Raw genomic sequence first — 27,498 nt, 5'->3', positions numbered from 1 at the left:
TCATCTTCACCATTAGCCCTGGAAGACCACTGAAGGTTCTTAACTTTAATATGCTTGTCTGAGATCTCCGCCTTCACAGTTTACTCAGGAATCTAAGCTTTTCTCCAATCCTCATATGGTCAACTGTGTTCTGTATTTATTTATTTTGCATGTAAACAGGGAACACTTTGGGAAATACACTTCATTTAATGACAGCAAGGCTGAGAAGAACAAGTTATCTTTCACGAGCAACATGAGCACCAAACCCAAACTACTGAAATTGGTACTATTAAGGTCTGTATTTAGGTACCTAGTGAGCATTCATGAACGGTCAAACATAGAAAAGCAAAGACTAAGTGCTGATCTCAAAGTGCAAATCTCACTGACCAAAGCCAAACCATTCACCTTTTCTAGGAGTCCTATTTAAACATCAAAATATATAAGAATATTTGTATTATTTTGGGGACTGATGTACGTATTTACTAAAAGCATCATCTCAGCATAACGTTGTATGGTAGAGTGTCACGAGGCCCTGCATTTATACTCAAAATTATTCTAGTGCAAATATGCTCCCTTCATTGCTAAAACCTTTTTCTATTCTCTCATGGCAATATCAGAATGCTTAACAGGTTTCTTTTTAGGTTAATGAATCATCACTAATAGAAATCAGAAGCAGCTCACAGTGCTGTTGATTGAAAGACCTGTTGATCAAGAAGAGAAAAATAGTTGACTTCCCTCTTTTTACACTCTTTCCTCCACTAATAAACTAAGAGATCAAACAAAATTTTTAAAGTCTGGGCATTTAATTTTGTAAGAAAGTGAGCAGATTAGAATCAGAAAATGCAGCAGAAGCTAACTTACTGAATAAGATGATATTTACTTGAATGTTTTCCTACTACAATGAAGAAACCATATTGTTTCGCAGAAGTCATGAATGAAAACAAATACAATGGGGTAATTGCTTGTATTTATAGTTCTGTATGTATTAAGTATAAGAGACTGAACTAAATCTCTGTGGCAATGAAGTTTAAACTGTCAGTTGATATGGTAGTCTCAAGATCACCTTTTACTTCTTTTACATTACTTAAAGATCAGTTTCAATAATAATGTTGCCCACATCAGAAAAAAAAAAAAAAAAAAACGTTTCTGATTCGTTACCCACATCAGGAGGGAAAAAAAGGGGAAAAAAAGATATTAGCATCTTAGATGAGTATCCATTAAGTTTAAACTAAGTATCTGTTACAGAAAACCATAAAAAATATTATTTTGATTAAGAATCAGGGTCACAGAGGTAAGAAACACAACAGCAGAACTCTAGCCACATCTGTTCAATTCCCTAATCTCACCATCTATTTTTCCTCTGCATCACTTCAGGCATCACTCAGATCTATGAACGCAAGTTACAAAACAAAGAAAAATCTGAAACATAGAAAACTCTCAAGGCAACTGGCTGCAGTCTCATAACTGAGGTAATGGGAAGCTGATAGGAAACACACCATAGGAAACATCCTCTGTTGGCAGGAAAAGTGAAGAAGAAAAACAAACAAAAAAGAACAGGCCAGATGAGGTAATTAGCTCTTTCCATCTGTAACTTCTGTGTTATTCAGCCCTTCTAGGTGAACCGAATGCTTCTGGTGAAGTGATTAGCAGTGAAAGAGGTAAAGCTGGCATGTAAAATTTCAACAGTAAGCTTGAGGGTTATTTGCCTACTGCTGTCAATGGGTAGTTTATACTAGTTGGAGCAATCATGACAAATCCTTTTTCAAATACATTGGCTTTCACTGCAGGTATTTGGAAACAACCCAGTAAAACGGGGCTTGTTAGGCATAGCTGGAGATTGAGTTTATCTCATATTTAGGAAGTCATCTCTATAGCTGTTGATGTTAGCAACTTAATTTGCTTTAAATTTAAAAATTAAAATTAATGGCAGCAAAAGAAAACAATTTTCAGCTCAATTTCAGCATAATGAACAGGAGCTGCATACATAAACAACAAAAGCCGTCTGCATTTTAAGATTACACAGTGAACTTGATTCTCCAGCAGTTCTTGAAATGGAATTCCCATTTCAGTCAATTACAGACTGTTTACTCCGTTTCTTTTTGAGCCTTCAAACACCATTGGGTTTAATTAATTAAACAAATAAGCAACAGTTTGATTAATCAAGTGCACACACAAAAGCCATTGAAAAACCAGGGACAAGGAAACCTTCCCAGCAACTTCAAGAGGCTTTGCCATCAGGCTCTGCAAGACCACATCAATAATGGTCTACCAGGAAAATAAATAAAAGAAATAAGAGAACTGAGATTCTGCAGATAAGTGCACTCATGTGACTACAGCTTTACCACAGATTCTAGCACTTCTCAAATAGAACCCAGTTGTATTTGCAAACAAAACACAGATTGAGCCCTTAATCTGTTTTAGGAAGCCAAGAAGAGAATCCACAAAAACAACAGCAGGATCCATGTCAGCAGGCATCTACATACGGGTTGGTTGGTTAGACTCCTTTACAGCCTGTGCAGAGCTTACTTGGGAGAGCTTGCAAGATCACCACTACCAGTCTGCCCATGCAGAAAAAATGTCTGGGCTGCTCTTCAGTCATCTCCTGAATCACATTTTAAGGTAAATAGCCATCGATACTGATTTGTCTTAAAATGCCAAGCTGTAAACTACAAAGGCTCAAGAACCGTTTTGCCAGCAGCTCAGACATCTGGGCAGGAGGAACAGGCTTCCCAACAGGACAGTTCTCAATATTAACTAAATCATAGAGTAGAGCCATGATTGTAAGTGGTTAGAAATAGTAAAATATAGAGAGAAAGGTATGTTTCCATGCCCTTAGAAGTCTTCAAATATGGGAAATTCCTGCAAGTCATATGCACAACCAAGACAGACTCTACTTGGGCAGATACATAAAGAAAAACCAACCTGATGTGTTTCTAGTAGAAAGAAGATTGCAATTACACGTGACCAAAAAAAGAACTGAAATAAATTAAAAATGCTGAATACAACCCACAGTATAAGAGTGACAAGGAAGAAAAAAAAAACCAACAACAAAGCTCTCAAAATTACAGTTCACCTAAATGACTGACACTAATTATGACAATGACATGAAACTACAATGCATGAAGAAACATTCATCCTACAAAAATGTTTCACATTAATATAATTAGGCTACATTCATATATCAATAATTGACAACACTTATTTCTTCCAGCTAAGTGGTTTTAAATAACTACAAAATACAAGGAATGTAGGTTACTATGGTGATTAGTATAATTCAGGAATAATTGGTTCATATTTTAAACAAACATGTTTGATTCTTCAACCTGAGGCTCAGAAAACACCTAGTAGCCACTTTGAACTTTAGTTTTCCTGGTTAAAGCCCACGACATACTACGGAAACGACGACCCTCTCAAAGTGAATAATGCATTAGAATAATGAGTCCATGTACCTGAATTATGTATAAAACTATACCAATCTGCCCTTGATTTCTGTTAACTGACACTATTTGAAACTCATCACAAAAAGTATCACGCAAACTGCCTGTAAGTTGATAAGACTGCATTTAACTGGTCAATTTTCAAGCATGGTATTCCAGGTTGTGATCTCCACATCATGACACAGACCACATCAGGCCAGACTAGTGTTTAGATGTGAAACCACTTGAAGAACAGGAAACACTTGTGACTTTGGGGTTCGTTCTGTCGCCTTGACGAGAGCCCTGGCTCCCTAACCCAATATTGCATAATGCGATTCAGTCTCTTTTCATTGTTACAGCATAGGAAGGCAGATGCTTAGTTAATTAACATAACTAAGCCCAACACTACCGATTTTATGTCAAGAACTGAAATGATTTATACTGGCTCATAAAAACTATGTTTGTTGGCTGGATGAAAGATATCAAAATATTTTTCATACAAAGTAGGAGTGGTCAATTATGTGCTCTTGCAAAATTTCTGGGTTTTTTTTCTGGTTTTGAAAGAAAGCATTTTTCCTATTCTGCAAATAAAAACATGTTAACAATACCATAATTAATATTTTTTTTACAACAGAAGCATCTAAACTCTCAATACTAGTGGATGGCAGGAAGGAGTATAAAGGAGATCTCATAATGACGGGATCCAGACAGCCACAAACCAGTCCATTCCACAATCGGGTGTAGGACATAGTGGTAAGTGTAGATGACAAAAATGATTTGGTTTTGTCCTCTTCATCATAGAATCATAGAATGGTTTGGGTTGGAAGATCATGTAGTTCCAACCCCCCTGCCACGGGCAGGGACACCTCCCACTAGACCAGGTTACTCAAAGCCTCATTCAACCTGGTCTTGAACGCTTCCAGGGATGGGGCATCCACAACTTCTCTGGGCAACCTGTTCCTGTGTCTTACCACCCTCACAGTAAAGAATTTCTAATCTAAATCTCCCCTCATTCTGTTTAAGACCATTATCCCTCTTCCTAATACTTCACTCCCTGATACAGTCCCTCCCCATTTCTCCCTGTAGCCCCCTTCAGGTGCTGGAAGGCTTCTACAGGGTCTTCCCAGAGCCTTCTCTTCTCCAGGCTGAACAGCCCCAACTCTCTCAGCCTGTCTTCATAGGAGAGGTGCTCCAGTCCTCTGATCATTTTAATGGCCCTCCCCTGGACTTGTTCCAACAGGTCCATGTCCCTCTTGTGCTGAGGACTCCAAAGCTGGACACTACTCCGGGTAGGGTCTCATCTTGGTGGTTTGGAGGTTTTGTCCCTTCATTGTAGTTTGTTTTCCAAATTGGGTTTTAAAGTAAGAAAACAGTTAGGGATATAATTCCGTTAACATTGCTTGTGATGCCAATAAAATGTTTTGAGATTCTTCAAGATTAAGAGCTTCAGTTGAAGTATGGATGCATGTACAGAATAAACACTTGTGAACTAAATGCATTTCACATGTTGGTACAATACGTATGACAAGAACACACCTATAGATCTGCTGAAGGCAGAATGACAGCACAGAGCCCTGGAGCCCTTAGACCAGGCTTCTTCACCCCAGGCTGATTATCGCAGCCTGAGGGTACAGATCTTGATAATTCTTATTCCTGATGCTCCAGACCAGAAACTCCTCTTTGCTTCTATGCACTGTCAATCAAGAGACCAAGCTCCCTGTAGAGCATTTTGTTTCATTATTGTCAATTTTAAAGGTATTTACTTTCTCTTTTGTTAAGAGTAAACATCACTTGCAAAATGACAGCAAAAAAAAAAAGGCATAACAAAACCATTTCTCAAACAATCAAGTTAGTATCAGAATCTTATTTGCAAAACCTTACTGTAAGTCGTTAAACTGCAGGATATATTATAGCACTTGGAATCACAGTATATAAACACCTATGTAATAAAGAATGTATCCCAACAGGATCCTTACGTGAGAGAGAAATACCGACGAGCAAATCTTGCAAAGGATTATACAGGCAATCTGCGGCACAGATAGATGATCTCAAATTTCCTGAATCAAGACTACACACTTTTCCTGTAAACCATATGATTTATTTCTGCTTGTCCAGAGTAGGGCTGTAATTCCATTACAGTTTCTGGGAAGACCATAAAACCTACCAGAAAAGAAGCCGTTCAGAATACAAAAGGCTAACATATAAGTAGAAAGTCAGTGCTGACTTCATTTAAGATATTTATCAAGTAAAATAAGTTTTAAAATGTATTCATTCTTACTTGTTAATTTTTTCACAGCCTCTTCCTATATCCAGTTTTAAAAAAAATAAATCAAAACTGACAAGAAAAACATTTCCCCCTTTCTCATTACTCTTTCCTTTCTTCCTCCTCAAACCCCAGAATTTCAGCAACCAAACCTACAACATTTTTTTGTCACCATAATTATTGATTTCTGGACCAGAGGTACTACAGGGAAACCACAAATCTGCACAATGCCCTTGAGTGCTGGATGCACTGTTAGAATTTCTCTGAATTATGTGAAAGATATATGAGATCTCACGTTACCAGACAGTTCCCTACCGGGCACAACTGTGAAGAAGAACGTGAATCAATGTCGCTCTCTCCAAAGGAATTGGAAGTAAATTCATTCATCGGACTCAACGATCGCCTATTTAAAATGATGGTACTTCACTAAATTAAATTAAACCTCCCAATGATATTTTACATCCACTTGTTTTAGTATATGTAACATACTTCATCTCTAAGAAAACCGACAAGCCCACATTAGAAGATATGAACCTGTGAAATTCAGGTTCCCTGACCCTCCCAGTTTAATTAGATCTGAATCAACTCCAACATCAAAAAGCACCAGCAAAAGACCAAGGAGGACAGTCTGATACAATAACAAAATTAAGTTGTTGTGTATTTTATAACTGGAGCAAAATTAGATCTTTACCATTCTATTTGCTAGGGATTTTGCTTTCAAAAGCAAAACAGTTCTGCATTCATTTGGAAATTGAAAACAAGCTCATAACATAAATATTTCTTTAAAGTAGATCTGCTTATAAAATTATAGGGAGAAGACAAAACATTTTTGCTATTCTCAGAGCCAATATGCATACAGGAAAGTTTATCACAACCTTAACCATTGCAAGATTTCCTTTTACCAAAAAAGTTGAAGAAATAATTTACTATAAATAATGTATTGAGTATCACATTCCCTTCCAAACTACTCTCCAAATACTCAGCAAGTGATATGGGTCACACAGAGATCCCTAGATCACAACCACAAAACCCCATTTGCTACATTAACAGAAGAAAACTTGCTCCTTGAAGATGAGTGAAATTTAAGGCTACTCCTCTATTAGAAATTCTAAATAATGCTGACGCAGTCCATGACAACTCCCTTTTAAAAACATCTCCTGTGTCACCTCCAGAATATGTGAACTGCTCTTATTCCCATTGCCAAGTCACAAAGTGTGTAAGTAGTAATACGCAGTGACTCAGCAGCATCGCTTCACCACCACCTGAAGAATTAAGACAATAAATAAGGAGTTTCCAATATTTTCAGCATGCAAGATTTTCTGTAGCTTTATCTCACACAAATACATCTTAGTCTTCTCAGGACAGTACAGGCTAATTTTTCAGAATGAACACCAGTTAAGGAAATGGGTTTTGAGGAAAAAAAATGATGACAGGAAACAGTCCAAAGCTGAACAATAAACACAGTGTAATAGTCCCTATGGTAATTGCTATGAAAAATAACAATTAGACTATTTAAGCTACTAAGTTAAATTCTAAGGTAAGGTGGAAGACTGCAAAAAAGAAAAACCCAGATAAATACTTCCAAATCCTGTCCTCTGCTCAGACTCCACACTGGCTATTACTATTAAAATACTTAGGCACACTAAAAGGCATGAAAAATTATTAGCTTATTCTTGCAATCCACACAGCTATGCTACACAGAATGATGTATATGAATAGCAAGGCAAAAAAAAAAAAAACCAACCTCAAAATAAAACTACTGAGATCATTAAAGAGCAGAAGGCCAAGTCTGGCTAAGTATGGAAAGCTGCATCAGCACATGAGAAATTACCACATTGCTAACAACCTAAAGAATAATGGCTTCATAGATCTATTCCTCCTGTAAGCAGTCTGTACCAAACCTACTTTATTTTTGCATCCCTACATATCCTATTCACTGCAGGTATGCACGGCATCAGATGAAGAAAATACAGACAGCGTTTTGGTTTTTACCAAATCATAACATCTGACACCTGAACGGTGAGTGCTTCATAACTCCATAAAGCCACTTTAACCAGTGCATGATACTTCCAGAAGTGATTTGATTACTTGGAACCTAACCAGAAGGGTAAGGACAGAGGTAAAAGCACTTAAAAGCACAGACCACGTGCTCGAGTAGGAGCTAAAATGCCATTAAGATGCAGTAGATCCAGCCTCCACTTGTTGAGACAAATCTGCTTTTCCGGAAATTGTGATTCAATTCTACAACACACAAGCTCTTTCAAAACAAACTCATTTAAGTGTTTCACTGGGTTTTGACTCATTTTTCCCAGTGGAGGTAGCTAGACGTTCATATAGGTCATGTCAGAGATGGAAAATCCTGTAAAACTCCTGTGCTTAAAAATCTTCTGAAAACATATGTGGAAGAGAAAAAAGGAGGAGTATAGTTTTAGTCACCTACTGGGAAAGTGTATTGGAAAAATATATGCTCAAGATACAAAATCCAGAAACAAAACTGTGAGATCACAATCCTTGGTTTAGACAAGAAAAATCAAATATCCTTATTAAGAATCCCCTATTCAGATTAATTTAGTTATGTAAGAACCTACACATGTAATCAAGGCCGCAAAGAAGGACAAAGCTTCTGTTCAGGAGAAACTTAGACCACAGCACTTTTTTGGCTGACTTGAAGCACTTTCAGTGGAAATTACTCCACAAATAACTGACATAGAGCCCAACAATTTCTTCTGTTAGATGCACAATATTCAGGCACTACATTTATGCAAGAGAAACAAAATGTATTTACTTAAGAAGAGAGATAGTGAGGGACCTAATCTGCTTCTAATCTGTTTCTACTTTAGTATGGAACCAATCTCACACCACCTCTTAAACAGGAGTTCAGTGGGTTAAAAGGTATGCTGAGATTTTAAATGAACCTTGTCTAAATGAAACTTGAGTTATTTTTGCAGGTTTTCTTTCCCACTCTACATAATTGTTTACAAGGTTCCTCAGACTACTGACTGTAGAAAATTGGCAGCTGTAAAAAAAAGCCCCACCTGTTTAAAGAAAATATTTATTAGAAGCAAAGTCTTCATATTACCTCTTCCTACACTGCTTGGACGATTAAGAATGAGTCTGGAATGATGCCCTCGTTTTGGAAAAATAGCAAAGCTTGTATGGACTAAGCCTCACTACAGAAGAGTACCTTCTGAAATTTTTTTTTTTTTTCTTGAAATAGTAACATTAATTTAAATAAGCATACTGTGGTTTTATAGTAACTCTGATTTTCTTTGCAATATAAACAAAAATTTTGTGGCATGTTCAAATCATTTTCTTTCATATCCATGCCTAGAAAACACATGAAATTAAATATCTAGATAGCATCCCCAAATATTTTTAGGAAAAATAATAATTATTCATTTAATAATATGACCTTTTGTTCCTCTAAACTATGCTGCGATTAATACCACAATTCAGAAGAAATTAGTCCATACATTAGCTATCCGTAACTATACATTTCCTCAGCCAGACTAGACAGTTTATTCTTCTACCGTATGTGTTAACAATACTGTATTCACTGGTAGTTTTAGCCACAACATAATTAAATTTAAGGCAAATGGCAGCAACTGAATTACTATAAAAATTCAGTCTCACAGGGAACATTATATGAACCAAGCCTAAGCTCCTAAGACCAAGGTCACTTATGAATGAGCTTAAATCTGAAGTGTATGATCCCACTGACTTCAGAGATATTCATGTGCCTTAGGCTAAATATATGCTTAATGCCCACTGAGACACTTTCACAGCAATTTCTTGAAGCACTGAACTCTTCTTGTTTCCCAAGAAAAGATGTCTTTTTTCTAAGTAGTCTTTGATACACTAGCAATGTATTTCCCACAAACTAGCAAACATGCATGTATTCTAAATGAGTAAGGACACAGAAGAGATCTGAATCTACAATGCACTTAAAAAGAAGAAATCAAAGGGTAAATGTAAAACATGCTGAATCATCCTTGATACAGATAGGAATTTGAATAGAACAGTAAATGCAGAGACCTAAATCCTGATGAAATAGCAAAATTTCAAATATATTTTTGCACCAATAAATATAGGGACAATTCAGCCCCACACATAATTAGAAAGTAGGCTGATCTCCAAGGAGTTCTGCTGACTCCAGAATGCCTAACCTATAATTTATAAATACAACCAGTATTATTAAATAATCATGATGATTCTATTCTACAACATAAGAAACTAAATAGTCTAGTGTGAGACAACATTCTCCATTGTTGTATCAGTAAAAATCTGGCAAACTTAACTAACATCTCAGTTGTGCAGACTTTTAAGCCTGGCCACAAGGAAGACACACCATTTTGACCTACAGCTTCAAAATGTACTGTTACCTGAAATAAAGAACCAACTGAAGGCTGAAAAGATACAGGCTGTCTGCATCATAGCTCAACGTAACACTTGAACAAGGACATAAAGCAGAAAAAAGCCTATCAAAGTATATTTCTTTAATAGAAAGCTAACACAACTAGGTCAAGAGAAAGAGTAAACATGAACAAGAAAAATTTTTTGTTTTGCATGAAATCTCTAAAATGAGCTGAATCTGCAAAAGTAGTAACTGATTTTATAGGCTGGAGTTGCAATCGTAATAAATCCAAATGTCATCTAACATAACAAAGACTCCTGCATATTCCTGGACAGTACAGAATGCTTGTTAGGAAAGAAAAGACAAGCTAAATGTGATGGAGGGGAGGGAAGGACACTACCCAAAACAACCTCACTTGTATTTAAGGAAGTTACACAACTGAAAGTGTCTTCTTTTACTTACAGTTACAGAATCTGGGAAATATAAATTCTCACACTGGAATAAAACAGCCTTTTCTGCAATTTCCCCTGGTCTTGCTGCATTTCCTTTGACACCCTTCTCGCAACTGTCACTGAGTTGATTCAATGACTCATTATTCTGGTGTGCCAGGAGAAGGAATCCTCAGGAGCCTTTCTTGCAGGTTGGATAAGCATGCAGACGACTATTGTGAGACTAGATACACCACGTAACACACCTCTCCATCACTTCTTACCCATACTCTGTGTTTGCTGTGGGGAACAAGGGCAGCAGCACACACAACAAGCGTGCTTGCCTTATAAAGAGCTCCTGCTTATGACCTCTGCAGGCTGAGGAATGTGCTCCTGGATTTCATTCCACCTGTTGATTTCTTTTCAGAATTGAGAGACAGAAAAATACTTCTGCTGATATCTGAAAGCTGAGAGAGTTTGGCAAATTCTCTTAAGCTGCTTGCTGTATATCATTCTATATCAAATATAAAGCAACTTCATTCCAAACTATGTTATTTTTCCCAGAAGCAAAAGGTTAGATTTTCCCACTCCATTTTTCCCTCTAACCTCTATTCATTTTCTATCTACCCCTTCTAATTACCTCCTGTGATAACCCAGGGGCAAAGGATCAGAGTACAAAATTCCACAAAAACTCAGTACAAGGCAATGCGTTTTGTCTGCTGGACCTCCTTCCACAGCCCAAAGCATCCCTTCTGGATGCACAGTGACACAGTCACCAGCAAACCAACACAGCTCTGCGCAGCCCATCTGTGAATGCACACGTGCTGTTTTTTGAAACCGAGGGGCTCTGATTGAAAATCCTCAGAACCAGGAGCTATTTGCATTTAATCCTATACACACTGACAATAAGATGGTTAAGCAAAGTATCTGTGCCATTCTAGCCTAAAAATTGTAATTTACAAGTACGTCATGTCAGTAATGTCACATTAAGAAGCATAAAGAATATCATCTTCTGAGCTCCCCATTCGGCAAAAATCTCCAAACGTAGTCAAACAAACAAATTAAAGATTGAGTAGGGAAGAAACAATGAAATCGAACCTTAGAAATAGAGCTGTTCCATGTTTTATTCATGGAGGAAATGTATTAGAAATACGGAGGCTTGTCAAAACTATTTTCTGTGAAATTAACAGTTTTGGGAAAAAGCACAAAAATAAGATTACAACATAGCTGTACTTCCATTTTATCTACTGCCTACCTGCTTTTCAACCTCTAAATAAGTGTATTTTGAGAGTAAATTGCTTTTTTATAAAGAAAAACTTCTGCAAGAGAAAAATTGGTCAAGTCAGGAAGATCTTCAACAGGTTAATCATGTTGCCTGGGCTTTTGACAGTCAGCAAAATCATAACCATTATAGTAAAGAGAAGTTTACTACCAACAATTTATTATTTTTTTTTTCCCTAAGTTTCTCAGGTCCTAGGGCCTCTCTGGTTTCCTTAACCTTTGAAAAGACACTACTTTAATCCTTTTTTCTTTCCTAAAACAATATGTGAACCGTGTTTGCAGGGCTGGAAACACTGAGAAGGAAAAGAAAATAAGCATGTTATTCATCCTGCAGCTGAGGAACTTTGCTGCCACTTAGGTCTGTTTGCATCCTCAACCAGTAGCAAGAAAGAGCTTATACCCCAGAGACACACAGACACGCACAGGACACTGATGTGGCCGGACACACAGACACGCAGAGGACACTGACATGGCCGGACACACAGACAAGGCACTGCCTGCAACAGCACCGACGTACAGGATTTGCATAAAATGCTAGCACAGGCAGCCAAGGTCTTTGCAGGGCTGGAAACACTGAGAAGGAAAAGAAAATAAGCATGTTATTCATCCTGCAGCTGAGGAACTTTGCTGCCACTTAGGTCTGTTTGCATCCTCAACCAGTAGCAAGAAAGAGCTTATACCCCAGAGACACACAGACACGCACAGGACACTGATGTGGCCGGACACACAGACACGCAGAGGACACTGACACCTTTTTTCTTTCCTAAAACAATATGTGAACCGTGTTTGCAGGGCTGGAAACACTGAGAAGGAAAAGAAAATAAGCATGTTATTCATCCTGCAGCTGAGGAACTTTGCTGCCACTTAGGTCTCCTTTTTTCTTTCCTAAAACAATATGTGAACTGTGTTTGCAGGGCTGGAAACATTGAGAGGGAAAAGAAAATGAGCCCGTTATTCATCCTGTAGCTGAGGAACTTTGCTGCCTCTTGTCCGTTTGCATCCTCAACCAGTAGCAAGAAAGAGCTTATATCCCAGAGACACACAGACACGCAGAGGACACTGACATGGCCGGACACACAGACAAGGCACTGCCTGCAACAGCACCGACGTACAGGATTTGCATAAAATGCTAGCACAGGCAGCCAAGGTCTTCTTCTCCTCTTGGGCTGGTGAAGACTGAAGGTTGCTGGTGAAGGCACACGCCTCCTCACTCTCCAGATTCACACACACATTGGTGGATCCACCATGTAGCTGCACAGTAACAATAATGTTATCCTCGTGGCCGGACACACAGACAAGGCACTGCCTGCAACAGCACCGACGTACAGGATTTGCATAAAATGCAGCACAGACAGCCAAGATCTCCTTCTCCTCTTGGGCTGGTGAAGACTGAAGGTTGCTGGTGAAGGCACACGCTTCCCCACTCTCCGGATACACACACACATTGGTGGATCCACCAGGTAGCTGCACAGTAACAATGATGTTATCCTCAGGAGGTGCAATGAAGGAATGCATTGTCTTTCGCAGAAACTACTTGAGTGGTGGCAACCAGGTGCTTTGGCAAACTCTCCATTTAAAGCTCTTCCCTACAGTAAGGATCCCACGGAATAATTTTGAAATCAGGCATGTGAGAAGGGAATGGCTGGGCATTATTCACTTTGGGTCATATAATTTTGAAATCAGGCATGTGAGAAGGGAATGCCATTATTCACTTTGGGTCATATTGAACAATCCTAAAATAAGTTTAAATTAACAAAGATTAAAACCAGAAAATATCTTCAAGATCACCTTTCAGAGTTTATCTCAAATTGTTCCTTTGGTAAAGAGCATTCTGCGATTTTCTTCTGTAAAAACATACTAAAGAAAACTAGCGAAGTTACACAGTCCAAAAGGACAGATTTCTGGGGGTCTCCAAGAAGCCAAAACAGTCTCAGGAAGCCCATGCACACCTGACCTACCTTCAAAGCTTTTGCTACCTATTTACCCCCCCCTAAAACTAAAACTAGGCTGCAGTAAATGTCAGGGCTTACTTATCTGCATGGCATTTATTTTTTAATTCCTTCCCCTCAAGGGAAGTTGGAGGTAAAACAAAAATAAAGCTGGCAAAATAATAAAAAATATTGAGTATTTGACAGAATCCTCACAGGGACAAAGAGGAGACAATAGGTTCTTTCATCCCAAGAGACTCATGTACAGGATATATAACAATGAAGTCAATTAATTTTTTCAAACACTACAGTAGATATGACCCAATCTTTCAGTAATGATGGTTGGTAGATACAATTTTGGAAAGACTTTAAAAATAATTTATTTTTGAGACAAGCCTTTAGTTGATAAGTATGATAGGCCCTTGCAGTATTATTTTTCTCCTATTATAAAGAAACTTGTGTTTTGCTTTGGCATTATTTCAGCAGAAGGACAGACAAAAATAACAGGAGTAGTAGCACAGCAGCAGTAAGGAACAGACACACCAGCAACAGCAATGGTAGCGTCTGCTCCACTTCCTGGAATGACATATGAAGAGGCACAAAATATAACCTAATTGGCCTCTAAAGACTGTAATGACTCCAGATATTAATGTATCTCTATCCCAATGGTATCTTGAGTAGCTCTCAAATGTTAATGCCAAATCCCAGTGACTATGGGAGTACTGCTTTCTACACACTGCAAGGAGATTAAGTGCCTAGCCTACGGTAACACTGGAAATCTGCATCAAAGAACCCAGCAAAACCCAGGAGACCTAAACTCAGGTTTTAACTATCAGACTACCCTTCCCTTCTTTACCTAAGAACATAGCTACAAGGATCCCAGAGATAAATACTTCACAAAGTCAAAAGCCATCACTAACTCACAGTCCTTCGACACAGTTAAAGTCTGACCTTGAAGAAGGATCAATGCAGAAGTTGTACAGTAGGTGCAGTTGTTTTTATATAAACTGAGTTATGGCTGTTCTGCAGAATAACTGTGAGCTTGTAATTGTTCCTCTCAGTCCCTAAATGTCTTGGTTGTACCCACAGAAAACTGAGAAGCAGCAGCATGCTCCTCCTAAGTTCTCATCACATTTCCATTTTGGCAAGACAGCCCGTCCAGATCTTTGTAAACTCACGAAGCAGGAGAGAAATGCAGCACTTGGCACCCTACTTAAACTTCGCCATCTAAAAATGCAGAATTGCTTTAAATAGGACAGTATGCTTTGATTTGTCATAATGTTTATTATTGCATTTATTTTCTGCCTGAAGAGATTATTAAAGAATATGTTTCATCTCAATGTATGTATAAAATCAAAGGAATGAAGAAAGGCAGTATGCCTAATTTAATTACTGTCCTGGTTCTTTCAGTAAATGATGGCTGAGCATACCAATAGGAATAAGGATTTGTAGTAAATGTCACACTATAATTATGAAAGAGCAGGAAATCAAGATACGGACTCTGATTCTAATTGCTCCATGATAACCATACAAATGCATCTCACTCAAAGTATTCTTTCATGACCCTGGAGTTCAGGACTGTGCTCTTTTGCCCTTCTTGTCCATTTATGAAGGAAAAACCTCTTGGCATCTAAATTATAGCTGTGATATTCTGTGAAGCTGATTTTCTAACTGTTCCATTTAACTGAATAGGATTTACAAGTAGATATCATTAATAAAATTTGTATCAGTGAGAAAGGAACCTAGCTTATACCTATCATTTGAATATACCGGTCCTTCACCCTACTTCACATCAAAAAAAGAGCTAAAAACACTAATTTGCTCAGGAAACTGAGTATTTTCCTTGATCCACTGAGAACACACAGCACAGGCCAATTATCTATAATATCTCAGACACGTTTTAAACATGTTCTGAGGCAAACACAGCTAGAAGCTAGTGCTACGTGCCTCCTGCAGGTCACCAACTAGGCTCGTTGCAACTCAACTTTTCAGGTAAAATATACTAAAGGAGTTTTAGGATAAAGTTAAATTGGTAGCGGTCGTGGGTTTTTTTCCCTCAATTAAAACTGGAGTAAGATTACACCATTCACTTACATAAATAACAGAACAGAAACAGAACTCTCAATTCAGTACTTCTTTTCCAGAATATGGACCAGAGTGCTCCAGGATGCTGGAGGACTAAACTTTTATTAGCCTGTGATTTCTATTTAGTTTCGTTCCAATTGAATACTAACTTCTCTAGTCATTATTTCTTCTTCTCCTTACTTTCAGTAGCTTAAGCTTTCAGACTCCTAATAACATGCCTAGCCACAAGTGTGCAATGGTTATTTTTGACTAACACAAATATGTTCTTTTTATTTGACAATGATAACTATTATTTCACTGAATAGTCCACAAAAATCCCTTTCCTCAATGCCCAGCGCTCTCTCAGAGGCTATAGATCACAGTTAAAAGAGTTTAGAAGACAATAAGTTTTATTTCATTTCCCTGGACACCTTAAGTTACTCCATTACCGTGTCAGATTTATTAAACAATGCTTCAGGGAAAAATGTCAGGCTTAGTAGAATAGGTCAGTCTGAAAATATAAAAATCCCTCTATTTGTAACTTTTCTAGCTAAAGAGAAACTAGTTCCACGTGACTCTCTGCTCCATACTTGGAAGCCATGCTGGAAGTCAGGTGTACGCTTGAAATCAGACTGGCACAACTCTGGCTCGTGCTGCTTTCCCTTCACAGTAAGAAGTTTCACAGAGGCATTTATTCAGGGAGTCTTCTCCCTTGTGAACTTAAAAGCTAACAAGAAATTCCCCTTTTAATTGTCATTAGGATATATATATAGTGATCTAATTAATCAAGTCACATACCAGTTTTTGTCATGTTCATTATTACTACTGCTTACTTTTTATTGTCTTATTTATTGTCTAAAACACTCTAGTGAAAATGCAAGATGCTACTGAGGTAAATAATCTATGAACCTCCTTTTTGGCAGAGACACAGAGGTTTTTGTTACTTTACTTTCACAATCTTGATTTTGCTTAAAGCTTGTAAATATAAACTGAAATGTTATTACACATTTCAAGCAGAAAACTGAAGGGATGCTGCCCTAGTTTAACCGGATCTGTAATGATACATCTCTAAAGGTGGCATTTGGGAATGATGAAGCTTTCAAAAGAGCCTAAGGAGTCAGGTACCCAGTGCCGATTAAAAACCAAAATATGTCATGTTTTTCAACACAGAAACATAATTTGCTGCCAATGATACATTCATGAGTAAAAGCAATACATTCAAATGACTTAACTATCTCTTCTCTGGTTCTAAGCAGTGGTCTGACAAAAATACATAGTCGGAATCTTCTTTTCCTATTCTGTATTTTAAAGGCAAATTAAAACCACTGAAAAATCTGCTTTCTTTTCACTGACAAACACAAATGGATTACATGGGCACTTTGTCAGAATCAGAGACAGTTTCTGCTTGGGAGCAGGAGATCTGCTTTGCTAGAAATCTCAGGAAAAAACATCCAGCAAGTGGTATTTGCCCTTTTTGAGTTTCTGTGCCAGTCCCACTGTCTTTCAAAATGAGATACAGCAGTTGCCTGGTGCAACTGCCAGAGCTCACTGCCCACCCACTCTTCCATAGAAACTGGTGCTGACTCCAGGCTTCCGACATGAGCCACCCTTTGTCTGGCTGAGGACTCTCTCTGGACCCAAAGGCACCCAGCAAGCCCCTTGCTCGGGGCACCCAAACAACTAACCCTGTTTCAGTGAACCCCAGCTGACCCACCTGAGCTGAGGAGCTGGCGTTTGGTCTTTTGCTGCCCAAACAAGTAGTGTAATTTATCAATATGGCATATTTTTCATTATTACACTTAAAATATGTTTCACATTTCAAAAGTAAGCAAATGTATTTCTGTTTTACAGTTTGTAAATACCTGTGTTAATGACCCACACTACCAGCACTGAATTTTTCTGTATTCATAAAAAAATCTCACAACACCAAACCCCAATAAAAACACCAACGAGCTTTCAGTCAGGTCAGCACTCCTACCCTGCACTACAAAATTAATAAAAATAATTAGTACATTTAATTAATAGGCACAGGAGGAGCTCCAAACCCACCACACAATTTTCACACAGTGTGTTCATCACATTCAAAATAACTCAGCAACTACCTAATTAATATCACTGGGTCATTACACCAACACTTCATTTTGGCTGGGTACTGATGGCAACTGATCTGCAGGCTATCTGAATTTAAAAGAAATACAATAAAAATTCATTACTTTTACTTTCTACAAAAACAAGCATACTGCATTTTTCTTGGTGAGGCTGCTAATACCTAACGTAATTACGTTACTAAAAGACCATAATCTGACATAATCTGGCATTTAAATAAGTATGTTTAAGGCCTATGTTGACCTCCAAATAGCCAAAATGCTATTTTCTACCTTGCCCTCTGCAAAACCTATATGGTAATCTATCAAATTAGAAATCTTTTTTAAATGAAAAAAGAAATATTTTTTTATGATAGCATACCCTAGCCCAACACACTATGTTTTGGATCTCTAACATGCACTAAATAAAAGCTACCTAACACAAACACACGACAAAGCTTTGTTTCCACAGTTTTCAACCACTTCACTAAGATGTGCCTCTTGCTGCTCACTGCTTAAAGTACTAAGCAGACACCTTACCAGAGCATTACTTTTTAAACATAAAGAGTACCTATTTAAAAATTCCATTTTATTAGGTATACACAAGCAAGTGCTAGATAGTAAGAGTAACTTCACATGCCCATTCTTTCAGTTATATTATCACAAGGCTCCAGCAAGAACAGATCCTTCTTTCTCAACATCCACTAATAAAAGAAAAAATATATATGGCATATAAGAGCCATTACCACCATGTCAAAAGTGATTTTATCAAGTCACATATACTCTTTTTCGTTTGTAAACTTTGAGCAAATACCAAAGCATGCAATGCCACATACATAGAATTAAACACACACTTATAAAGCTTCTATCACAGACGGTCTTAGGTTAGGTTTGAACAAAATGTGCTCTAACTCTGAAAGTATTTTTAAGAGTTAAACAGTATTTAGATGGATGCACTTTCATATTTCCACTTTTAATTCATTTTTTCCCAGCTAATAAGACAAATTATTTCATTTCTGAAACACGCTAGGTGAAATAACTGTGCTTTACATGTACGTTGGATCACTGCTTTACAGATGAGGCTGAGGTATTAAATCCACAATGGCTACGCTCCGGCCGAAGATAAATCTCTTCTAAAAATTATAGTGAGCTGCATTATTCAAAACTACTCAGCAAGCATTCAAGCAACAACATGATGGATGCAGCAGGCCAGTCTGGGTACACAGCTAATCAATACCGCACTCGTGAATAGTCACAGCGTAGTGTAGAGCCTGATGTGGAGAGGACACGCACGTGTTCTTAATATTTGGTACTGTGAGCAGTCCCACTGACTTCAGCTGGACCCCTCCCTACAAATCCCAGCTACACACACACATCTTTGCAGAAAGACGCAGGGTTCCTGCTTTTATGACACCTACAGCAAATAAGAAATTGCAAAAGACCTCGGATAGCTATGCCTTTGTGAACTTTAGCAAAGGCTCCTATTTACTGCAGTCATGGTTTAATGACAAGACTAACCATACAAAACCAAATATTTGGTTTTTCAGTAGGCTATGACACAACACAAGCACACCGCTCGCCCATATTAATGTGCATTACTTGAACGAATTCCCCGCTGCTTATAACACTGAACATAAAGGTCTTCCTTAGATATCTGAGTAATCAATACTTGGAATCAAATAAGATGTGTTTCACTGGCGAAGAAGAAAATGAATGAGGTTAAATTAATGCTGCCACTTTCTATAAACCGGCAATGGTTTCCCGCTACAGAAACCACTAACTTCATTATTTTACAACAGGAAATCAACGCTGTAGCATACTTTAAAAGATTAATTTACTTAGAGTAATAAAAAGGCACCCTCAAGGCCCATCATGTATATCATATTATACTTAGTTTTAAATATTTCAGCTTAAAAACAATATGCAAAAATCTCAGCGAATCAAGTTGATTAATATTCTGCATTTGTATGCAGTAGTGCTCTCCACTCACCAAGTACTATATAAATATTATTTTATTAAATTTCAAAACAATTGTGTTAGGTGGGATAATAAAATGCCTCTGTCTTATATTCTTTATCTTGGTAATACAGCCTTTAAAACAGAAGCAAAAGAAGTAAATTAATGCAGTAAACTCACTCACGGAGAGAAGGTCAGAAATGAGGGAACTGCAGACTTCTAAAGCCATGATAAGACTAGCAGGGCACAGAAATCTACAGTCAAAGTAGGAGCATTTATATGAGGTTTGCAGGTGTCTCTTTATGTTCCATTGTGTGGTTAGAAAAAAAGTTAGGGGTAATTTTTTAAATATCTAGCACTCATCAGGGTTCACAGCTCCTTTTTTCAAGAGCCCTGTTTCATGAGGATGCTGCTGAAGGGCAACTAGCACCATTAGGGAAAAGCTGAGAGCAAAGAGCAAGAACAAAAGTGAAAAATGAGTTGGAGTAATTAAAAAAAAAAAAACAAACAAGAAACAAAACAACGAAAGAGGTAACAGATCTTTGTCTCTTCCTCTTTTCTAGCTCAGTATTTTGATTAATACAGAGTTCCACTTTCTGGAACAATGTCTCCCTGCCTGCCAAATTGGCTCCTAGCTCCTCTTTTAAAAGTGACTCCTTAATACCCATTTCTCACAGAAATCCTTCCAATAGTGTCTTATTTTCAGTTCATAAATGGTCCTTAAAATTATGGCAGATCAATGCAATACAATTATTCTGTTAAATTATTATTATATTGTCAACTTCAGTAGAAAGTCAAAAAGACACATCCTCACCCTAACAAATATTATTGTTTTCAAACGAAGCAGATAAAAGCAGAAACTATTCTAAACCTGCCCTTAACTAACAAGTCTCTAAAAATCTGGAGCTCCTAATGGCAGTTAAGAGACTTTCTCAATTAGCCATTAACCAACCCATCAACTGTATTTATTAACTGTGACGCTACACTTCAGGTTTTCTATGTTTCAATCTTACAGCTCGCTGCTTACAGCCTCCTGACTAAGGAATAATTTGTGCTATTCAAGTCAAAGATGCGATGTTAGCTCTTGTATTCATGTAATTCGTTATTTTAGAGATTTTGGTAGGGTCCTGAAGAATAGGAACTTGCCTGATTCATTAGCTATCTCTCCATAACAACTGAATAAAGAACCAAATTCTTTTCCAATTACACCTCTTCATATTTCAATGTATTTGTTGAAACACTAAATGGAGATGCGCTTGGAACATTTCCCCCTATAGTAATTGCCCACAGAATTCCTTATAAAGAGCCAAAGTGGGGGCACAAGTGAATTGTACTATGGCTCTAGGACTGATGGTCTTAACCAAATACATGCTGTAATTAGCATCAGTGTGTAGAATATCGACAGGATTTTTATTGCACTACAAATAGTCACAGCACTGTTAATAACTTTGACTTCCAGAAAAGAATAATTTTAAAGTTTCCATGCAAAGAAGCATTTCATGTTATATTTTTATACTCAAATACTTTAATTTTGATAACACATGTGTTTCTAGATCTGTTAACTCCCATTTGACTTCAGTAGGATACATGTGTGAATGTCAGATATACAGAACCCTTACAAGTATTAGAGAAACATAAGGAACTTGTTAGGAAGTTAAACAAATATTGCTACAAAACTGCTTATATATGTAAAGCTGACATAATGCAGGGCTGAATTCTGCATGTATGGACAGCATGTACCAGCAGGGAAGAGGAGGCTCATAAATCTGTATGTCTGCAAATGTCTCGAATGATTTTTGGTGAAGCAGGATATGTAAACTATCAAGCCCATCATCTTAAGAAGCCTTTACAAAGAATCCAACAAACTGGCTACTGGCAAATACTATGGAAAATCTATACGCTGGTTTTGAGGCCGGTCACGTATTGAAAGAATTAAATATCCCCTTGGTTTTATTCAAATTCAATTAGAGTAACAAATTGTACCATAACAATACTGGCTGATCCTCAGAGTGTAATCTGTTGTCATCTTGCTTATGAAGGGGACAGAGATTGAAGACCTTTTTAAAAAACATATATTGCATCCCAATTACCTGCAATAGTCGATATGTGAAATATCATCACTTCCAATCTGATGAGCTTTCAAAAGTTTAAAGCTCTGCATTAAACTAGGTGTATATCTTGAACTTGATTTGCTTCTCTATCCCGGTGCTTATAAAAAAATATTGCATCAATAATATTTGATAATGTATTTTAATTGAAGAAGTTTAGAAGAATTTTATTTGGGTATGAATGGAGACCTCTATTGGAGAAAATAAACGGGCCCAAGATTGAAAACAGATAATGGATTAATTTGGAATTACTAGAAAGAATTTTGGCTGACAAGTCTTAAGTCCTGGAAGTGGGCAACAGTTCAATACAGCAATCAGAAAAGCAACTTATCAAAAACATTTATATGTCAGTGTCTAACTCCAGGGTTGGATGTACCTCAGTAGTATATAAATGCTAAAAAACTCTGAAAAAACAAGCTTCATCTCAATATCTTAACATGAATTGAGATAACAACTTACAAACAACCACATCTAACCATTTTGTGCCAGATTCTAACCCAGTATAAAAATGTCAGCTTTATTTGCTGAAATTGTGTCAACTTATACTGTGGCTCTGTCCTTCCAACTCTTTCTTCCAACTGAACGACTCAAAACCAACACTGACAGCTATGTAATTCCTGATTTTTTTCAGCTAAATTCAAACAGCAAATATTAATAAGATAAACACCCTTGTTTTTAAAGATGATGTGTACACCGCAACAGGTGTCTCTACATTACTGCTCAGAATAGAAACGGTCACTATTCTTCAAGGGGCAATGTAGATCTTTCTTTTTTAAAAGCATCTAATTTGCTCTGGATAACGAGCCAAGAGTAGAAAGATTGTGTCACATCACATCTCCATCTTAATTACTTTTCCATCAAGTATAATGTCATTTAGACATTATGATCTTAGCTGTTCCAGAAGCTGCTACAAATCTTCATAATAATATACTGGACATAAATCTTCTATCACTGTTAATTCAGTGCTTTATAAATATAAAAGAGGAGGAAAACACAGGTGAGGCAAAGTGCAAGGTGTTAGGGAAATTTATTTATGGAAAATGGTTTTGCCAGTTAATTTGTTTCCAACAGGTGCAATGAATGAACAAATATAAATACTACTTCTAATAAAATGTAATGTTTGGTTTTGAAACTTTTTTGAGCCAGTTTCCTCAGCCATGAGTTGACTTCCTGTAACCAGTTAATAGCATCATTCAAAAGTGGTTAAGAAAGGACCTTTTCCGTGCAGTTAATTTGTTGCATCCCAACTACCAGTAATTTAGGAAACTATGGCCACACACATATTGCTGCTACAAACCTCCATACTCTCTGGCTACTTTGCTTTCTACCAAATAAAATGGAGCAGATGTTTTGTTCTACAAGTAGATATGCAAAGAGGTTTAAAAAGCACAAGGCAATGGTTACATAGAATTATCATAGAGATAATTCAGATATATTCACAGAATTATCATACACAATTTGAAACAGGAGCACAATTCAAACAGTTTATCTGTAAACCTTGCTAAATTTGCAGCAAAAGAGGGACCAGAACTGAAGAACATGCCCACCATCAGGCACATGTCTCATAAACTCCACTTCCACACAAGTCTACATGAAGTACCTACATGGGTGGATGGAGAAAGAGGGCCCAGAAAACAGCAAGTAAAAGAGGGTGAGAATTACTGCAGCTTAAAAGCATGTCACTGCCATAACAGACTATCACAACTAAGAGCTCCAGCTGTGACCTCACGCATGTTTTAAGTCTCTCTGAACCCTGTGGAGGTAGCAGGACTCTTCCTGTCCACCGACTAGGCCCTACACTGTCCCACGTCACAGCCAGAGAAAATGTAGGATTCCCCACTGCAGGTGCCACGATTTACCAAGACCTTGTGTAATCCTATTATAGAAATCATTCTTAACATACCACAAACCGACCTTGATTATCACTATTAATCAAGGCAGTGCAACAGTGCCTTAGCCAACCATGAGAGAAGGGACCAAGTTACACTCATGTCTCAAGTCAAACCTTCTTTACTTGAAGCATATTATTCTGGCACACACAGAATGGTATCACAGTTATATCAGCAACAGTCTTTTTAGTAACTGCCTGGTAGACAAGAGTCATTTTAAGTATCTAGAAAACCAAATGGGTCTGCTCTTAGTGTTGGAATTCTTCTCTAGCTGCAAAATTCACTTCCATTTCATAACTGACCATCCAAATGCGGCGTAAAAAGCATCTTTCTGTTAAATGGCAAATGTATTCAGAAAAGCTACAAAACACATACTGCTCTTCCTGTTCCAAGAAAATGACTTTTTTTATTTCCAAGTAATTGTATGGAATACATTAACTTTATATTTCTAGAATAATAATACCTTGCTGAAGATATTCAGTATTTATCTGACTTACCAGAACGATGGTGATGTTGTTCTTCTACGAATTCCAAGTCAAGCATTAGGTCATCTTCATCCAACTCACAGGAACCCAAATTATTCAAGACATCCTAATACATATTTAAAAAAAAAAAGAAAAAGAAGAAAAAAAGCAGCAGCATTTAGACAGATGTGTTAACCAAACTGTTCTGCACAAAATAATGAGAAACTAGATCTGGGAAATACGACTAAAAGATACAGAAAAACAGAAAATTTTTCTACTAACATTGAACCAGTGAGAAACTGTATGAAAACAATGCTCCAAGTAGAAAAATATTGGTCATCATTCTGTATTTACAGGATCACAATTATTCAACAAAAAAACCCCAGAAGTATAAGTAATACCATGTATATAACTAACTTTTTTTTTTTTTTTTACTATGCAATGGTGGCTTTGTGTCTTTCCAACTTTAATCATAACTTTTTATGAAGCATAAAAAAGTTATTTTTAGCACAACATAAAAGTATCAGTACTTGTTTTTCATTAAATTTTTGAATTCCACACACTGCCTGCCCTTACCAATATTCTCCAAAGAGAGATTTACTGTTCTATTTATCTAAGGTATAAAGAGACACAAATTTAGGATAAATAGGAAATTCAGACACGAACGATCAACTCATGAATTTTTAAAAGTATTAAGGTGGGTGGTAAAGGCTTACATGGACAGAGACAAAAGCCTGACTGTGAAGTGTAACTGCTTAGGTGCTTAGGTCCCCATTCCCTTTTTGCGATTCATTTTGTTTGTCAAGTTCTAACCGCAGACAGGTAAGGAAGGTTTGTACAATCCATCCTCCAGAAAGTCTAAAAGAAGTGCGGGGCTACAATCAAAAGGGATCAAAATAGTAGCTTTTTGCACTACATTTTTCCATACAGGATTAGCTTCTCAGAAGATAAACTGACTAGTTATGTCTCAGGTAGACATCTTTACTCTGTAAACTCTTGAGTACAGCAATGTCATTATTCAGGCTTCACTTAGGGTCACGAAATGGTGTTCAGGTCAGCCTTTGCAAAGCCCTGCCTGGATGAACAGTTCCTGCAGCCAGACATGGGAATGACAATGCATCTGGGAAGAGCCAACACCATGGCTGAAGGAAGCCTCTCCTCTCTGCCATCCAGGGAGAATCAGCAGCAGGGAGAAGGCAATCCACAAGGACAGTTCACTTCTTTCTTGTTCCCCGTTCCTATGTTCACCACTGGCTACTCTGGAAAGTGATGAGCCAACTGTTTTCTCTAGCCCCTACCAACCTCAAGCTGCTATACTCACTGTATTAAAAGAGATATTAATGCTGCACTTTCTTCCCATGAGTATTTTATTCCATGGACAAGTGAATTTTATTGGTGTGATAAGAAAAAAGGACAGTGATTTAAACTAAGGGGAATAACTAGTATCACATATGGTCAAGTACAGGCTCTGCTACATTTCTTTTGACCTGATAATATCATTATTTTCTCCACAGCCACCAACATCTAATCAAAGATAATTCATGTATTCTCTAGCTGGCATTTTGTTTGAAAATCTACAAGTGATATTGCAACAGGCTTAATTCTTCAGTCCATTCACAGGCAAAAATAGTCAGTAGGTGCTCCATGAGATGCTGGCACCCCATACATCTCACAGGCTCCCAACACAAATGTGACACAGATAAGATGGGAATTCAGTGCGGAAGAGGCCCGGTGGTTGTCCCAAAGTATCAAGCTGTCTGTGAGATCTCTGTATAGCAATAAGCTGTATAGAAAGCAGAGAAATGTAACAGCAGTATACATTAAACCAGCAAAAGCCCTTTCGAACACCAGTTTCAACCATTATTTTTTTATGTTCCTTCTAATTCTTTGAAGTATTTTTCCCTCATAATAGATTCCCATCCTTATTCACCCTCAAAACTTCCACTTATTCAATCCTTTTGAGCAATTATTTCTTCTAATTCTGTTTTCTACTCTATCGCAAACAACATGCAGGCAACGTAAGGACTTTTTCTTGCATTTTCCCTGCCTTAACCATCAGCACAAGAAAACATCTTCTAAGATACAGAACCCATTGCTAATGCTGTTACTATAGTTACAGATGCTGAGCACAGAAAGTGACAATTGTCAAGTGCAGAGACCTCGACACAAGCAGCGAGCAGCATTGTACAGAAGGAAAATATACATCACATGAACATTGTAGTGACACCAAACACACATCTTATTCCCTCTACCTTAAAGAGCTGTTGACAAGGCTTCATCACAGTGACTGTTTCCTTCCCTCATGCTGACAAAATGTAGACATTCAATAATCAAATTATTTATTACTGTACAGTACAAAAGCATAAAGATAAGACGTGAAAATGCAACACACAGATGTGTTATATCAGGCTACTGTACCTGATACTTACGTAGATACAAACCTTTCTAGTCTGAATTTATGTTAACACATAACGAACTAGTTTACTAAAAAGATTTAAAGAAAAAGTATTCTGAATTAAGCGGAAGTGGGAGAATGCACACTGTTCAATGTTACAGATAGCGTGAAACTTAAATAATTTTTGAATCCCCATTGCAGCTAGTGAAACACTAAAGACTGAAAATCTTATTTAGGACTTTAGTACCAAAATACCTTTCAAAAGTAAGACACCTCTAAAATTTGTTCTCTGTTCTTTGCATAAGTTCCAAGAGCACTGCCTGACAAGACTGAAGTATCTTCAGTCCAATGCTTAATACCAGTTGCATTTCAGAAGGTAAATCAATGATTATAGCAAATTAAGAGTAGATTAACATAATGAAATGATGTCTAAACAAAAGAACAGTTTGGGATTTTTTGCACTGTTTTTAAATTTAGATGCTATTCTGCACTTGAGCTTGATCAAATGGTATGCTAAACTACTCAGAGAATGTACAACATACCTTTTTTATATAGTGTTTTACTAATTCAAGAAAAGCATTTGGTGACAAAGTCCAAAAGAACAATCCCCACAATTTTTAACCAACAGCTAAAAGATTTTCATGCCAGTACAGGCAAAAGGTAAAAAGGTTTAAGTAAACTTTTTTCTAAATTGAAGAATCTCCTCCAAAGAGACCAGAAGGAATAAGTTCATACACAACTCTCCCCTTGCATATTATTGTCGTTCAGAAAGGTCTTCACTTCCAGTAACCTTCAGAGCGGAGGCAAACCGTGCTCTGTTATCCTCTGTCCTGCAACACGATGTGCACCCTGCTCTTCACAGCAACATCCCTGCTCATCCACCTGAGGT

The 27,498-nt window shown here is 37.4% G+C and overlaps 1 protein-coding gene across 2 annotated transcripts in view; it reads right to left on the bottom strand.

The window, feature by feature from the left end:
- CCSER1 (coiled-coil serine rich protein 1) overlaps positions 1-27,498 on the bottom strand; it is a 690,045-nt gene that overhangs the window by 536,733 nt on the left and 125,814 nt on the right. For both annotated transcript variants that reach the window (XM_014943378.1, XM_014943384.1), the window contains one exon: positions 24,248-24,341. In XM_014943378.1, the coding sequence (XP_014798864.1) occupies positions 24,248-24,341 (94 nt within the window). The remainder of the gene's footprint in view (positions 1-24,247; positions 24,342-27,498) is intronic.

The sequence above is a fragment of the Calidris pugnax genome, unplaced genomic scaffold (assembly GCF_001431845.1).
Source record: "Calidris pugnax isolate Ruff unplaced genomic scaffold, ASM143184v1 scaffold15, whole genome shotgun sequence".
Classification (NCBI taxonomy): Eukaryota; Metazoa; Chordata; class Aves; order Charadriiformes; family Scolopacidae; genus Calidris; species Calidris pugnax.
Note: the sequence above shows the minus strand (reverse complement) of the source record. Positions and strands in the feature narration are given on the sequence as shown.